Below are 16,539 nucleotides of genomic sequence, written 5' to 3'. Positions count from 1 at the left end.
GGGTAACTTTCTGAAGACAACGGCTAATCTAGACCACAGCCAAGGGTTAATAGTAGCAGCAGTGAGTCAGTTAGTAAAACATGCTCGAGCACCTCTGGGTAGCGAGCGTGAAGCTGGGCACTGTGCATCCAGCCATGAGCAAAGCTGTCAACTGATGGGAAAGATAGACATTATATAAATAATCACTCATAATCAACTACAAGATGCAAAAGGCTGTAAAAGGAAAGCACAGGACAATCAATGTGCTATCTCACACTTGCACTCAAAAACATTTATTGAGAAGTGACTAGTCTAGAAAGAAACTTTTACAGTATGGCCAACTGTCAACAGAATGCTAAGACAATTCAATGGGGTCAGTCTTCTGTCTTCTCAAATAGTGCAGGGACAGCAGGATATCCACATGCAAATGAATGACGCTAGATCCCTGTCACCAAACCTCAAAATAATCTCAAAGTGGATCATGGACCTAAATGTGAGGGCTAAAACTATATGAGACTCTTAGAAGAAAACAAGGTATAAATCTTCTGAAAAATAAAATAGATAAATTGGGCTTCATTAAAATTTAAAACTTTGCATCTTTTTTTTTTTTTTTTTTTTACTTCAGCTGTTGTTTATTGACACAGGTAGGCTCTATAGCAACAGGCCAGGAGGTGGCTGCAGTAGTGGGGAAAATGGAGGGTGAGGGGAGTGTTTGCCTGCCACAATGGCTGTGTAGAGTGTAGGAAGACAAGCGCACAATGCATGACAAGGTGGGAGTGGGGGGAGCTTGAGGGGGGTGGGGGAGCAAGGAAGGGCCCCGGCCAGTCTCCTTAAACCGGAACCACTGCCCTATGCCACAACTCTTGTTGGCGGTCTCTTGATGCCAGGCCAGGGGTGGGAGTTGTCTGGGTGTCCATTTTCTGTAGGAACTGAGTGGAGTACACAAAAAGGAGGAGATGCAGGAGCCATTGCCCTCTGTGAAACTTTGCATCTTAAAGGACACTATCAAGAAAATGAAAAGACAGCCTACAGTATAGAGAAATTATTTGCAGATCATCTATCTGATATGGGCCTGGTATCTAGAATATATAGAGAACTATTACAATTCATAGAAAGACAACCCAATTTTTTAAAAGGGAAAATGATCTGAATACATATTTCTCCAATGAATATCTATATATGTATATATAGATACATACATGGCCAATAAGCACATGAAAAGATGCTCAAAATCATTAGTCATCAGGGAAATGCAAATCAGAACCACAATGAGACACCACTTTCACAGGGACTAGCTACAATTAAAAAGATAGACAAAAACAAGTGTTGGTGAGGATGTGGAGAAACTGGAACTTCCCACACTGCTGATGGGAACATAAAGTCATGCAGCTGCTTTGGAAAACAGTTTGACAATTAACGAAAACATTAAACATTGGCTTCAGCACATGGCCCAGCAATTCTGCCTCTAGGTATATCCCCAAGAGAAATGAAAACATACACTTGCATAGAAACTTGTACGTGAATGTTCACATTATTCATAATAGCCGATAAGTGGGAACAACCCAAATGCCCATCACCTGATGAATGGATAAATAAAATATGGTGATCTATACCATACATACCAAATGTACATACCAAATGTAGTATCATTTGGCCATAAAAGGGATGAAGTGCTGATGCATGTTACAGGAATGAACCTTGAGAACATCATGCGTGGTGAAAGAAGCCTGTCACAAAAGACCACGTGTCATACGATTCCATTTATGTGAATGTGCAGAATAACCAAATCTATACAAACAGAAAACAGATCACTGGTTGCCTAAGGGTAGAGCCTTGGGGGAGTTGAGGAGTGACTGCTAACTGATACGAGATTTCTTTTTGGGGTGATAAAAATGTGCTAAAATTGACTATAGTAATGGTTGCACAACTAATTGTGAATATACTAAAAACCACTGACACTGAATTTAAAAAAAAAAAAACAACAACACAATTCTATACACCAGAAACAGTAATTAAGTAAATAAGGAAATGTCAGATAGCAATGAGCACTGAAGAGTAGATAACAGAATATTATTTTTTAATATTTATTTATTTATTTTTGAAATTGAGAGACAGCATGAGCAGGGGTAGGGGCAGAGAGAGAGAGAGAGGGAGACACAGAATCCAAAGCAGGCTCCAGGCTCCGAGTTGTCAGCACAGAGCCCAATGCAGAGCTTGAACCCATGAACTGTGAGCTCATGACCTGACCGACTGAGCCACCCAGGCGTCCCTAGAATAATATTTTTAAAGGAACATTTTGGACAAAGACTCATGCAGTTCACAAGAACCACTCCTTCCCCCAGCAGACCCTAGTCCTCTTTCCTGGTATTTCACATTTCATGTTGCAAGACAAGGATGAGAAGAGCCTGCGGGAGTCAGTGACCTTCTCTGACTGGAGATTTTTTTGGAGATATTTCCCTCAGCAGCACTCTTATGTCTTCTTGTGAGCCCTGGCAGCTGGTGATTTCTGTCCTGCCCACTTCCACCCTCATTGATAAGTCTGAAGGGTGCTGGATTGTGCAACATCTCCAGACCAAGGGAAAGTCCTGGATCTTCCTTCATGACCTGTGTGAATGCCGAGATGATGTGGATGTCACCCACTATCTCTGTAAAGACCAAACCTACTCTAAGACAGGAATGCAGGGAAAGGTCACTTCTCAGACCCTGGCCTTATTCTTTGATAGCAAAGACAGGGACATTCTTAAGGGAGTAGAACTGGCAGTGTTTGTTCAAGAATCCCCCTTAGCCCCCAATTCCAACTGATTGTTTCCCTTTTTATGTCTGCCCAACAGATATATGTCCCTTCTTTTTCTCAAAAAAGTATACCTAAAATTTCTAAACATTGTAATATCATGAAGTTTAAAGCCTGGGAGTGAGGAGAGAATGGGTACCTGCCACCATCATCCATCCAATGATAGATAAAAATTTAGGAATCTATTAATGAGAGAAGCTTATTGAAAAACACAGTTGTCAAACCCACACCCCACCCTGAAAAATGAATACAAATAGTTTCTGTTTAAAATGAAACTGCTTTTAAGGATCTTTTCTCATCTATCCCACCTTCTTTCACTATAAAAATAAAAGCCTGCATTATTTTTGTGGCAATGAAACATATCCCCTTCCCCTTGACTCATACCCAATTCCCAGTGAACTGATGACTTGATTTAGTGGCCATTACCTGTATCTGAAGACAGATTTTGGCCCCAAGGAGTTGCGTGCTATAAAGTTCAAATAAATTCGCTTACAAATCTCATAAAAAGAGGTGAAAATACTTTCTTTCTCATCACAGATAAAGGGAAAGAAAGTACATGTAAAGATTGATTGTGATTTGTGAAGTGTTCGGTTGGTAAAAATTGGATCACTGTGGCAAAGTGTTGACAAAGCACCTGTAAAATACTCCAGAGTAATAAAGACAAGCTTCTCCTCCCCCATTCTAGGCTATCTTTGACCGGAACCGGAAAGATGAACTGCCTCGGTTACAATTGGAGTGGATTGATAGCATCTGTATGCCTTTGTATCAGGTACTCAGGATTTGGGAGGTGGGGGGAAGGAGTTGGCGGTGCATGTCCTGACTGAGCCAGGAAAGAAGAGTGTATGTACTCTCAGAAACGTTAGTTTTAGGAGACCTTTCCAGGGTAAGTGTATTGCTAAGAACTTTGGCTGTGGTCAATCTTTTCTCAGATTTCTGACTGTCTCCTAGGAAAAGTTAGTGCTAGGAGGCCAGAGACCTGAGTTCTCCTTCTAGGATATAATCTCCATGGGCCTTGATGCCCCCATCTATAAACCAGGATTAAAAATATTTTGGGGCGCCTGGGTGGTGCAGTCGGTTAAGCGTCCGACTTCAGGCAGGTCACGATTTCGCGGTCGGTGAGTTCGAGCCCCGCGTCAGGCTCTGGGCTGATGGCTCGGAGCCTGGAGCCTGTTCCCGATTCTGTGTCTCCCTCTCTCTCTGCCCCTCCCCCGTTCATGCTCTGTCTCTCTCTGTCCCAAAAAAAATAAATAAAAATGTTAAAAAAAAAAAAAATTTTACCTCAGTATTTCCCAAACTGTGCCCTGTGGAACACAAGTATCCAGCCATAGCCTAATAGATATCTCTTCAAAAAGAGCTCTCAGGCCCAACAACTAGGGAACCTGAAGGCTCAGAGGAGTCCCTCAGGAAAGAAACATGTTCAACTTTGATCAATGCCAAATTTCTCAAACATTTGACTGTGGAAATCTTCTTCATTTTTGTTTTACAAGTTTTCTTTCACTTTTACTAATATCCTACGAACACAAGAGTTCCATGAAACCATGACACCTGGCCTTCTGTCCTGATCGCATGGTCTGGGCCACAGAGTTTTTGAAAGAATCTTCCATGGGAAAGCTCTGCCTCTCTCTGAGACGCATGTGACAAATGCCGCTGCCTGGTGGTCGGGACCCTGCTTCTGGCAAGGAGACAAGTGTCATGGGCTTTGAATGTTCACACTCCACTTTTTGAGTACAGATTAGGATCGGCACCAGTTAACACTAAGGGTTTAGTGTTCATTGGCTTTTAATTCTGCTACTAAGCATTTGCTTTCATGTGTAAAACCTGGCGAGTTCTTTACCCCCTACCTCGCTCAATCAGACTGAGCTGCTTTTCCAACTTCAAAGTGAGAAACACATGCAGGGAAAGCAAAACCGCGTTAGTTTCTCACTCTGTGTAACTCCATTAAAAACACAGTATTGGTTTTTAAGGACCTCACAACCATTAAGTTTCAGGCTTATCTACCACTTCGTTTTCAACACTTTTAGGAGCTGCTGAGCCCTGTCACATTACACTAAAAAAAAAAAAAAAAAAAAATCCTAGAATACTATCTTGAAGATAGAAATGAAACTTTTTAATGACTATCAACAGCAAAAAACACCAAAATTCATATCTTTGTTTTACATGAACCATTCAATACATGATAGCATAAAATCAAAGTTTTAAAATAATCTTAAGTACATTATTTTAGCTATAAATGGCACATAATGCTCTTGTTTAATAATGAAAACTTGGGTGAAAAAATCAAGAGTAACGTACACTTTATTATAAGAGGCTTCTTGACTTTCTTTTCTTTCTGTCTGCTCCTCCCACCCTTGCTTCTCTGGTATCTCTGCATAAGCTGGGTGCCCAGGTACAAAGCCCACAGCTGTTGGGTCAGATATATCTTGTTTTGCTAAATTCGCCTTGACTACCCATGTTGAATTATTTATAATTTATTCAGTTTCCTGTGCCCACTGAGGCAATAAATGGGATGAATTTTTGCAATTAGTAAATTCCTTTTACGGTGGGTAAAGCTTAGGAGGACGAAGACTTGTAATTGTGGGACTGATAAATTTTCGGTATTAGTTTGCAAAGCTTCTTTGGAATGGACCCAAAGTCCACATATCCTTCCTATGTGATTGGTTATAATAAATGCTGGCAAGGATTCTCATGGGCTTTTCCATGCTAATTTCATTGTTTTGCATCTGATTCTCAATTCTTTGGGCTTATCTTATACTTTCTATTAAGTACTTTGAAATCTTCAGGTTAAAAAGGAAACTACTTGAAATTGAAATCGAAACTAGCACTTTCCAGAATTTAGGGAGTAATACCACATCACATTATCTATCATTCTTGATTTTCCACATCTGTTTTACTTTACTCCCTGTCTGTGAGATTAGATACACCTGCTATTTTTATCCACAGAAAATTAACATAGAGCAGTTTTAAGTGACATTCCCACCAAGTTAGAGTTGTGTCCCACATATCCGTGGCCTTGGTTTTGGTATAGTGGTCTTTCTACCACCCATTCCACCTCTGCTGGGTATTTCTTCCACAATCTTTTCTTATTAAACTAACGAGAGAATCATGGCATTGTAAAGAGGAGTGTAGAAGGAGTTGTTTATAAAAGTTCATGTTCAGAGGCACCTGGGTGGCTCAGTTGGTTAAGCGTCCGACTCTTGGTTTCAACTCATGTCATGATCTCGTGGTTTCATGGGTTTGAGCCCTACATCAGGCTCTGTGCTGACAGTGCAGAGCCTGCTTGGGATTCTGTTTCTCCCTCTCTCTGCCTCTCCCCCTTCATGCTGTCTCTGTCTCTCTCAAAATTAATTAATTAAAAAGATTTTTTTAAAATATGTTCATTTCTGCTGCTATGTCTTCTCAGCTAGCAAAGTATGAAAATCATGTTCATTTTAAATGTCTTATCATCACTTATTTTTAAAAATAACACAGATTTTATTTGTAAATTCTTTATAAGTCTTTGAAACCAGTATTTCAAAAAGCCCTCAAACTGAAACTTTGCTGAATGATTTTAAGTGTCCTCTCTGAGAGTCCCTATTTTGTGCCATCTCACACAGTTGGGGGAGAAGGGGATTGTCCGTTATTTAAATGGGCAATCTGACATTCACTGTTGCGCCCTGGAGCTGAAATGGAATCAGTCAGTGGGCAGGAATCACCATTAGTGCAAAGATACAAAACGTTGAGGAAGTAACTCACCAAGCAAGAGCAGTCACTGGTATGACACTAGTTCCTGCAAAAGTCTGCAGGAACTCAGGTTGTTGCCAAAAGGGAAGATTGAGGTTTCAAACATGCAAGTGCAGTCATAAAGAGCCTGAGAAAATAGAAAGCAGATGGGAAAGTATGCAGGTGGCCAGAATCTCAAAAAGGGATTATCTGAAATGCCATGGTCTGAATTATGTAGAGTGTAGAAATCCAGGGTGGCCTTGCTAGGTCAGTCTGGGCGCAGGGGAAGAGGATACAGAATAGTACAGATGAGACAAAGAATGTTCCTTTTCATGGCCAGGACCCTGCCCCCAAGGTGGAGCGGTTTGGGTGGCTGGAAACCTCATGTAGAACCTGAGGCAGATAGATACTCGTGGAGAGAGCTGGGATCTCCTGCAGGGGAGCAGTGTGGAGAGCGCCCTCTAGCGAGGGTGGAAGCTCACCGAAGCACTGGGCTGATGGCCTGAAGGTGGAATGCAGAAGGAGTTTAGTAGCAGGGTAGAGAGGGAGCTGAGTGGTGGATACAAATTTGGTTTTAGTACAGCTTTTTGACTTCATTGACTTTCACTGGGTGAAGTGGTTTCCCTTCATGGTGTTGAAAAGCTTGTGCATACGTCAAACTTCAAAATAGATCAAGCACTTTCCTCTTTCACTCCAGTTTGCGGAGTTTTGTCCTTCCTCCAAGCCAAGGATAGATTATCTATAGTCTCGGGTGCCTCAAGGGCTACTTACTAGTGTGCTAGGTGGGAACTCACACAAACTACATTTTGGATGCCCACTGCATGTAAAACTGAAACTCTTATCTCTGAGACAACTTCAACTTCCAGGTAGGGCCAATGTTGAAGGAGAAGCAGGCCAACTCCTCCAATCCTCCTAAAATCTATTCGTTAGGAAGTTACCTAAGTAATCTAGTGATTGACTGGAAGTGACTGCCAGAAAATACATAAAAATATATAAACAAAGTGGTGCGTGGAGAAGGAGCATGCCCAGAACACTCCCAGATTGACAGATAGTTATATTGTAGAGAGATGCGACACTAATATTTACATGTGAGTATATAATTCTCCAGAACTTGCTTGTCTTTTTAATCTGATGGCTCCAAACTTTTCTTTGAAAAAAATAGAAAATGGTCCTAACAGGCAGAAGTCATGATTTATCTGTGACAGCATTTCAATCCGGAAGCATATAGGAAGTCAAGAGTGGGCAGGGACCCATCAGAGCGTGTGCCCCAAGAGAAGACGAGAGCCCAGTTAGTTAGCTCCGTCCTAGCAGGGTATCTTGGAGGAACACATTGACATCTGATTCCCATGCTTTCTGCTGTCTTTGCACCCTGCTGGGATCCATTAGCCTGCTGCTCAACATCTTTGGAGGGAGAAAAAAATATAAAGAAAGAAAGAAGAAAAAGAAAAAAAGACACCATCAAACTTTGAAGCCACTGCTGTACCAGCCTTAGGGATAAACAGAAAGCCTGATGTGACAGCATCACACTGAGCTTCTCTTTGCAATAGCGAGCTCAGTTTTTGCCCTTTGTTTTCATTCTTGACTTAATCAAACCTCAGTGTACCTAGAATTTCAATGATGCATAGAGGCATTATAAATCTTCTGTTGTTAAGGATTGAGGGATTTAATTGTTATTATGAACATAATCGCATTTGCAGCCCATCCCAAACAGGTTCTTGACTTGGAGGTGGATTTTTTCCACAGATATTTCAAAAGGGCTTGACCTGGACAGGATCTAGCTGGAACAATTCCCTGTCTAGTTCTGCAAGCGTATTGCCTCTTTATTAAAATGCCAAGGAGTTTCAACAGGCAGGGCTTCTGATGTTTTGATTACAGTAACTTTTGACCTTTTTTCTGCCTTCAGTTGTAATAGTCGTTTTGAAAAATACCTTCACCTGATGCAATTAATAAGCTCTCTGAAGGGAGAGAGAAAAGAATCTTTATAATTGAGATTGTGAAGACTGGGAATTAGAATTGGTAAATTGGAAAAGAGGATGTAAAGTGCTAAGACAATTTTTCTGGACACCAGTAGAAGTTCTTTAAACACAACTTAATATTCCCCAAATGGCTCATGCTTTGTGTCCAGTTTTTTAAAAAAGAATAAGTAATGAGCTACTGAGTCACTAGTTAGAATATAATATCATCTTCTCTTAAAAACCTACAAGGGATAGAATGTGGATCCAGAGAAGAACAATTGCATCAGATACTTTTTTTTAAAAAAGGATACCACCCAAATAGGTTTTCTATCAATGCTTTGTCTATAATATTTAGCATTCTTATGGATGAGAGGAAGAAATAGTTGGGGCTAGTTTCTTGTCTTTACAAGGAATGACATCATGTATAACTCAAGAAGCCTCAAGGAAAGCGAGGGAAATAAGTTCCTATTTTCTTTATAATTTATCTATCTGGCTCCACCTTTTCCTGGTGATGTGGGCAGGATAGGCGTGCAGGGACTGCGCTTAAACTTGACAATTAAGGTATCACAATTTTTTCTTGTTGGAACAGACCTTTGGGAGGACTGAAATATGAACAGTTCCAAATCAGAGCTATGTCTTCTCCCCAGCTGCCATCCAGGCATCGGGCGGGGGGGGGGGGGGGGGGGGGGGGGGGGCTCCCTCCCCTATCCTTGTGAACACTCTGTAAGCGTTGGGGAGAAAGGCCCAAACACACATACTGCCTGTTAGGTCTCACCGGGTTCATGGAGAGCTGGTAGTCAGGGCTCGGTGTGATGCCATGCTGGCCTCTAGGTGACCATGGGTGTGATATGCACTCCGCCCAGGGCCTGGCCACTCGCTCTGGCTGCTGAAGTCTGTGGTCCTGGTAGGAACCTCTCGTGGCAAGCCCCTAGCAGCTTTCTGGTCAGATCTAGTCACCTGCTTTTCTCGCCTGAGTGCTCAGCTCCTGTGGGCCACCGGTGAACTCCCAGCTACTTTCTCCTCACTGTGCTGTCCACACAATTTCCTTGGCACTTTCTAATAAGCCGCCTGGGTAGTGCCAACTTGTTCTAGTAAATTCTATCACTTTCCTGAATTAGACTCTGAGATTCAAGAGACAAGCCCTCCCCTGACCCCCTGCCAGGCTTCATCTCCCAAGGAACAGGGAAGGAACAAGGAACTCACTTCTCATTTTCCCTTTCTCCCCACCCTCCCTTTCTGTCTCTGTCCATTATCTCTCTCTCTTTTCTCTCTTCCCCCGTCCCCATCCCTCACCCCCACAGTGGAAGTGTTTTAATTTCCTTTTCCTTGTCTAATGGGAACTATCCTTATATGGTGTCCCCTGTGCTGTCCACACTAGAGCTTTGTGGCCAGATGTGATGATCTGACTTGGCCAGATTTGGTTCCTAATAGGTAAAGGAGAATTCTGGAATTTAGAAACCCCCTTTCTCACCATACGAAGTTGGCATTCAGGGTTATTCTCTCTCAACGCTGAATGATGACAGCTTGCTGTTTCTAACGGGATCCACCATTTGCCTGCAGGAGGGAAGCCTACTGAGTTGATGGGCGGGGAACCATAGGCGTGACGATTCAAGCAGAACAAATATACATTGGTTTAATATGTTCAAAATATTGTCCTTGTCACATACACCATTCCCAAATCTGAGTGCTGATAGTAAAACCTGTTTACTTCAACGTTTTCCATGTACTATTAGCCAGATATGAATGGAAGAGAAATGTAAACATTTGAAAGTGTCAGTTTTATGTAGTTTCTAAGCCCCTTCACTATGGTCTGTCCTCCAAACTTTTGGCAAAGTGAACTTCCTTTTAAAAAAAATTGGATCATGGGGGTGCCTGGGTGGCTCAGCCGGTTAAGCATCTGGCTCCTGATCTCAGCTCAGATCACGATCTCACAGTTTGTGAGTTTGAGCCGCACAATGGGCTCTGCGCCAACTGCACGGAGACTGCTTGGGATTCTCTCTCTCCCTCTCTCTGCGCCTCCCCTGCTCGCTTTCACACACACTCTCAAAATAAATAAAATAGATTTTATTATTTTAAAAATTTTTTATAACATTTATTCATTTTTGAGAGAGAGAGAGAGCGAGAACGAGCAGGGGAGGGGCAGAGAGAGAGGGAGACACAGAATCCAAAGCAGGCTCCGGGCTCTGAGTTGTCAGCACAGGGCCCAACATGGGGCTCAAACCCACAGACTGCAAGATCCTGAACTGAGCTGAAGTCAGATGCTTAACCCACTGAGCCACCCAGGCGCCCCTAAAATAAATTTTAAAATAAATAAATAAATATTGGACCATGGCACCCCTGATTATAAACCTCAGGTACTACCAGCATCTATAAGATCCCTTCCGGATTTCTCACTTTGGTATTTCAGGGCCACCTTCGCTGAGGCCCCCTGCCTCTTGGCTTCATCTGCTGTCACCCTACCCTCTTCCTCACGCAGGCTCCCTTTGCCCCAAAGCACAGGACTCACAGCCCTTTTGTCTCTCTTCCCTTGCCTTTGGCTACCCTTCTGCTCCTTTCTGCCTGGAAAACCTAATCCCTCCCCCACCTGGACATTTCTGCGGAGCTCTGTCTTCTCATAATCACACGTAACACTCGTATTGTGATTGGCTGGCTGGCTGGCTCCCTCCCCCCGTTACACGAGTTTCTTGGGACACCCTATTCCTGGTACCCAGCGCAGTGCCTAGCACAGAGTTTACCAGAACTGTTCCGTAAACGTTTGCGGAACAAGTGAATGAAGAAACCGAGTGAATGATGAGCGCAGCACCACAGAATCAATTATAAGCAGTGGAATGTGCGAAGGAGAGTTACAACGTCATGTTACATTATCATCCATAAATATATAAAACCTCTCATCCGAGTCTGCACCGTTCTATCCCTGCCCATAACCTGAAGTATATGGCCTATGATATCTTTTTAGAAAGTCGTTAGTTCTCATCATGGTTGAATTGGCCCTTAATTCTAACATAAAAAGGCTAGTTTATAGCCATGAATTTTTCAGGGCTTCGACTTTTTCAACTAGGAAATACGTGAAAGTTTCTCTTACCCTGCATTGGCAGAAAATATAGTCCTCTAGTTATTTTATTTTTTTGAAATGTTTATTTTGAGAGAGCGTGCACGCATGAGTCGGGGGAAGAGTCAGAGAGAGAGGAGAGAGAGAGGAAAGAGAGAGAGAATCCCAAGCAGGCTCTGTGTTGACAGCACAGATCGATGTGGAGCTCGATCCCACAAACCATGAGATCATGACCTGAGCTGAAACCAAGAGTACGATGTTTAATCAACTGAGCCACCCAGATGCCCCTAGTTATTTTAATATTCACCCTTAATAGAGCTAGCACATGTACATGGATTTCAAGAACTTATAGTGTACTTTAATGTGATTTCATGAAATTATAATAAAACATGGTAACTTTATTATGATTAAAATGTAATCTTTCTTTGACTTAGAAGAGTTTTTAGATCCTACATCTCCAAACAGTTACCACTACAAGCATCACATCATCGTGTGCTGAACAGCAGAGAGGGCTTACTGGTAGAAGAGCATTCAAGTTCATGTCACTGCTTGCATTGAGCATGACAGGTGTCAGGTAAACTCAAAACTGCCATCATGAATCCATATTAAAATGCTGGAATCTGGCAAAAAAAAAATAGATAATATATTACCTAGTAAGGCTTTTGAAGGTAGAATTTAAGATAAGATCTACTTCTCCTTATCTGGCTGGCCAGCATAAATAACTCTTTTTAAAAGTGTTTCTGTTCTGGAATCATGAAGCTGAAAATGACTTAGCCACAAGTCCACACAAGGCCTGGAATGCTGTCTTACCTTGCTTCTTAGCTCCTCTACAAAACATATTTTAAAAGCTGATTTACCTCCTTTTCATGGCTCTTTCTTCTTTGAATCTCTTCAGAAAAAGAGGAAGAGAGACAGGGAGAGAGGGAAGGAGGAAGAGAAAGAGAGAGAGAGAGAGAGAGAGAGAAAGAAAATTGCATTCTTCTACCAGGAGATGAATCAAGGCCTCTTTTAAAGATTGTTTTTTGCACTGTAAGTGCCTCTCCGAAATTTCTGCAATTTAATGTGCATTTGGAAGGTCAGCATTGCCTGAGCTCTTGGGAAGTGAGGCATGAGATAAACATAAAGCATTCTTATTATGCTATTGCCAAACAGAATCTTCTGTACTACTCTAAATGTTTCCTAAGAGAATTCAAGGAGGACTATCTGGATGCTCAGCCATCACCACTCCTATATTTAATTATCTGAGCTGCAGCCATAAAAATATTAAGTCACTCAGAGCACATTGCCTTATCTAGCAAGCAGATGGTCTATGGCAATGTGACCAGAGAGGGCCAGGCTCTCAACCTCATGTACCAACCAATATGGCGTCCCAACAGTTGACTCTGTTAGCCACGATCTAAAATGAAGTTAAAGACTTCTACCAGACTGAGCACTTGGAAAAGAAGTTCAGTATTAGAGTCCTGACAGACATGGATGGGGGTATCCTTATGCACATTTTTTCAGAAGGCAGACATTTATTGGATACTGACTGTGTTTACAAGGTGCTTTTACATACACAGTTGAATTTGATCCTAACTGTGAAAGAAGAAAAAACTTCATTCTGGATCCTATAATATCTAATGGTCTAGGTTAACATGTGAGGAAAGTGAAAGCTAGAGAAGCTAATGGACTTAATCCGAATGAAGCAGTTTTTTACAGGGTAGAGCCAGAAATTTGAGTCCAAGTCCTCTCTGCCTTCATCTATGGCTTTTTCTCACTGCACTGCTCTGAGGAGGTAAAAGGCAATTCCATTCTGCCCAGGAGTGCTCTACCTTTGTAAACTTCCCATTTACGAAATAAAACCCTGAATCCTTCATAAGGAAGGATATAGGGGCCAGAGTAGAGATTCCAGGGAGAGCAATTCCTAGAAGACCAAATGGGCTAATGGATTCTGTTTCACTGGTTACTGCAGAAAACTCTCTCAGAAGTATGTTATGTCAAGCTGTCCTTGATCTGACACTTTCACTGGCAAAGTGGGTTGACATTGCCAATAAAATGTGGCAGACTGGCCTCATTAGTTTATCTCCTCATCCTTCAGAGAATTCTATTAATATAATAATAGAGGAAATTTTTAAAGATATAAACATTCTTGGGTAATGAGAAGAGGGTGAAAAACTTTTGAGGAACATGATAGAAAAAAAACCTAGATTTCCTTGAACAGACTGTTCATGTAAGTAGGTATGTTAAGGACTCTGCTAGTGAAGACTCAGGAGGAAATAAGGAACACAGGAGAGAAAACATATTGCCTTACAGAATACTTGAATCGTCAAGAGCAGGTTGTTAGTAGAAATAAGGACCTCACACTCTCTTCTTCCTGTGATGCCCCTCTACACTATTATCCACACATAAACACAAATTTACCCAGAGATTCTAGAGTATTGTGATGTGGTCACTTAATGTGAGGTTCATTCCAACCGTAATTTTCATGCCATCCTTTGAAACAGCAGCCTAGAATTCCAATCAATTGACTTGTCATAATTTATTCAGTCATTACCTAATTTTTTTCTTTTTTCTAAAAGAGATAATTCTGAAATGAGCACCTTTGTTCAATATTTTATTTGATACTACTAAGTGGGATTAGAAATAATGAAGTTGTACTTCTTTAAAAAAAAAAATTCCCAAGGACAACAGAATGTGAGAGGAAATAAGATCTCTTCAAATATCGAAAGCTGGAAAGGCAGTAACATCCCAGAATGTCTGCAGACAGAAGTGAGCTGATCTGTCTTTCAGAAGAAGCTCCTGAGAGGCTCAGGACTCAAAGGGGCCAAGTAAAGTCAAGAGAAGATACATTAGTTTCCTAGTGTTGTCTAACAAAGTATAACGAATTGGGGGGCGTCCAACAACAGTAAATCTCACAGTTCTGAAAGTGAGAAGTCCGAAATCAAGGTGTGGCAGGGTTGATTCCTTCTGGAGGCTCTGAGAGAAAATCTGTTCCATGCCTCTCTCCTAGCTTCTGGTGGTTGCCAGAAATCCTTGGCATTCCTTAGCTTCTGAATACATCACTCCAGTTTCTGCCTCTGTCTTCACGTGACATTCTCCTGTGTCTCCGTGTCCCTGTGTCTTCACGTGACATTCTCCTGTGTCTCCGTGTCCCTGTGTCTTCACGTGACCTTCTGAAAGGACACCAGCCATTGGATTTAGAGCTCATCCAATCCAATATAACTTCATCTTAACTTGATTCCATCTGTGAAGACTTTATTTCCAAAAAAGGTCACATCTCCAGGTACCAGAGTGTCTTTTAGGGGGATACAATCTGATCCACAGCAGTGAGGTTGAGGCATGAGCCTAGAAATAAGCAGAAAGGTTAAAAGTTGGCAAATGGAGTCTCAGGAACCTCTCACTACCTTCACAGCCAGGTAAACCACCCATGCAACCGCTGTCAAGTCAGGAGGCCAGAGAGCTCTTCCCACAGAGCCCTCATTTGGAGAATTCGTGGCTCAAATTAAAAGCCTATTGAATGACTGGCTGGACCCCATCCCCCTGTACCCAGGACACCAGCGGCCAGACATGTCCAGAAGCAGCAAAGTAGGATTCCTTTTTAGGGAAACGGTGGCCTCAGAGAAAAGATCCTCATGTACTTGCACCTAGGATGCTCTCAGTGAAAGAGTCAACTCCCCCCATACGATGCCCTTCAAATGAAGCCCACCGGTCAGCGACAGCCTCTCCTGCCTCTCCTCCCCACTGGGCACAATGCCGTGGATGGTCTCAGTGCCTTGCTCTGAAGTATGCAAACAGGTAAGGGCCACAGTACGTTTCAGGAAAGCCTCCACTGTGATGGAATGGAAGCAAATCAAGAAACACAAAGGCAAAAAGGAATTCAGAATAAACAGTAAATACAAAAAAAAAAAAAAGCCAACTTCAAAAAACCCTAATATCTCAATAAGACAAGAAATATGTTCTAAAACGAGACCAAATGTGGGGTTATTATTTTCCAGTTGCCACATCATGATTTTTCTCCCTCCCCTGGACCCTCTACTAAGAAGGGTTCTCCTAACTGTCCCCACTGCCAGCTGCCACCACTCAGACCTTGTCAGGCTCAGCAGCCGCTCTCCCGCTTCACCCCCTCGGTCCGATGTTCCAAATAAACACTGGAGTTACCTTCCTAAAGCAGCTTTGGCTGTGGGTCCTTCAGACCCTCTCTCCCCATCACTGGAGGAAAAACTCTAAGCTGGTACCTTTGACCTCCCTGTGCTCTGGATGTAACTGGCCACCAGCCATTTCCCAAAGTGCTTCTCCACTGACGTTACACATGCGCGCGCGCACGTGCATGCACGCTCGCACCCTGTGCCTTTGCTCACACAGCTATCACTGCCACATGTACCTACCTTTCCGTCTTCTCCCCCAGAAAACCCTACTGTTACTTTAGGAAGCTGCTTGGATGACAGGCTCCCGGTAAACCCCTCTTTACTCCCAGGAGGTAGATACCGCAGCTCCGGAGGACCCTTTGCATTTTCCTTTATTGGCACATTAGACTTACTTGCGTTCATTGTCTCTGTTACTCAGCAGTCGTGCCCAGCGCATGTTCAGTGCCACCCACCTCCGCTCTGGTGCAAGCTGTTACTCAGCTGCTTGGAGCCCCCACGGGTCGGCCTGAGCAACACATCCAGGGTACGGGGAAATGGGAAAGAGTGGGTTCCGCTAGGAAGATCTTGCGTTCCCTCCGCATCTGGTGCTTTCGGCGTGCCCTGAAATAACCCGCCATTCCGGAGTTGCCCTGTGGCGGGTGTTAGCATTTCTGTCTTTATTTCACGCCTGAGAAACTAGGGAGGTTATACTTGCTGTTCGCAATCGCCCCAGTGAATTAGGGGGAGTTTCAGCGTATGAGCGGCTGCCTCCTACAAGCAAAGGGAGGGATAAACTATAGAACCATAAAATAATGGAAAAGGAAGAGTAATTCTCCACGTCCTTGACTTAATACGTCGTCTGTAATCTTAGTGCTACAGATGCCCTGACCAGCCAAAAACTAAACAGGAAAGGAGAAAGAGCCACAGAGACCTACAGAGAAGTAAGAGACGGAGGGAAACAGA

At 42.7% G+C, this 16,539-nt stretch overlaps 1 protein-coding gene across 1 annotated transcript in view; it reads left to right on the top strand.

The window, feature by feature from the left end:
* The window catches only part of PDE11A (phosphodiesterase 11A), a 367,330-nt gene that overhangs the window by 333,131 nt on the left and 17,660 nt on the right, over nt 1–16,539 (top strand). The window contains exon 19 of the mRNA XM_043577142.1: nt 3,456–3,539. Coding sequence (XP_043433077.1) covers nt 3,456–3,539 — 84 coding nt within the window. The remainder of the gene's footprint in view (nt 1–3,455; nt 3,540–16,539) is intronic.

The sequence above is a fragment of the Prionailurus bengalensis genome, chromosome C1 (assembly GCF_016509475.1).
Source record: "Prionailurus bengalensis isolate Pbe53 chromosome C1, Fcat_Pben_1.1_paternal_pri, whole genome shotgun sequence".
Lineage (NCBI taxonomy): Eukaryota > Metazoa > Chordata > Mammalia > Carnivora > Felidae > Prionailurus > Prionailurus bengalensis.
Note: the sequence above shows the minus strand (reverse complement) of the source record. Positions and strands in the feature narration are given on the sequence as shown.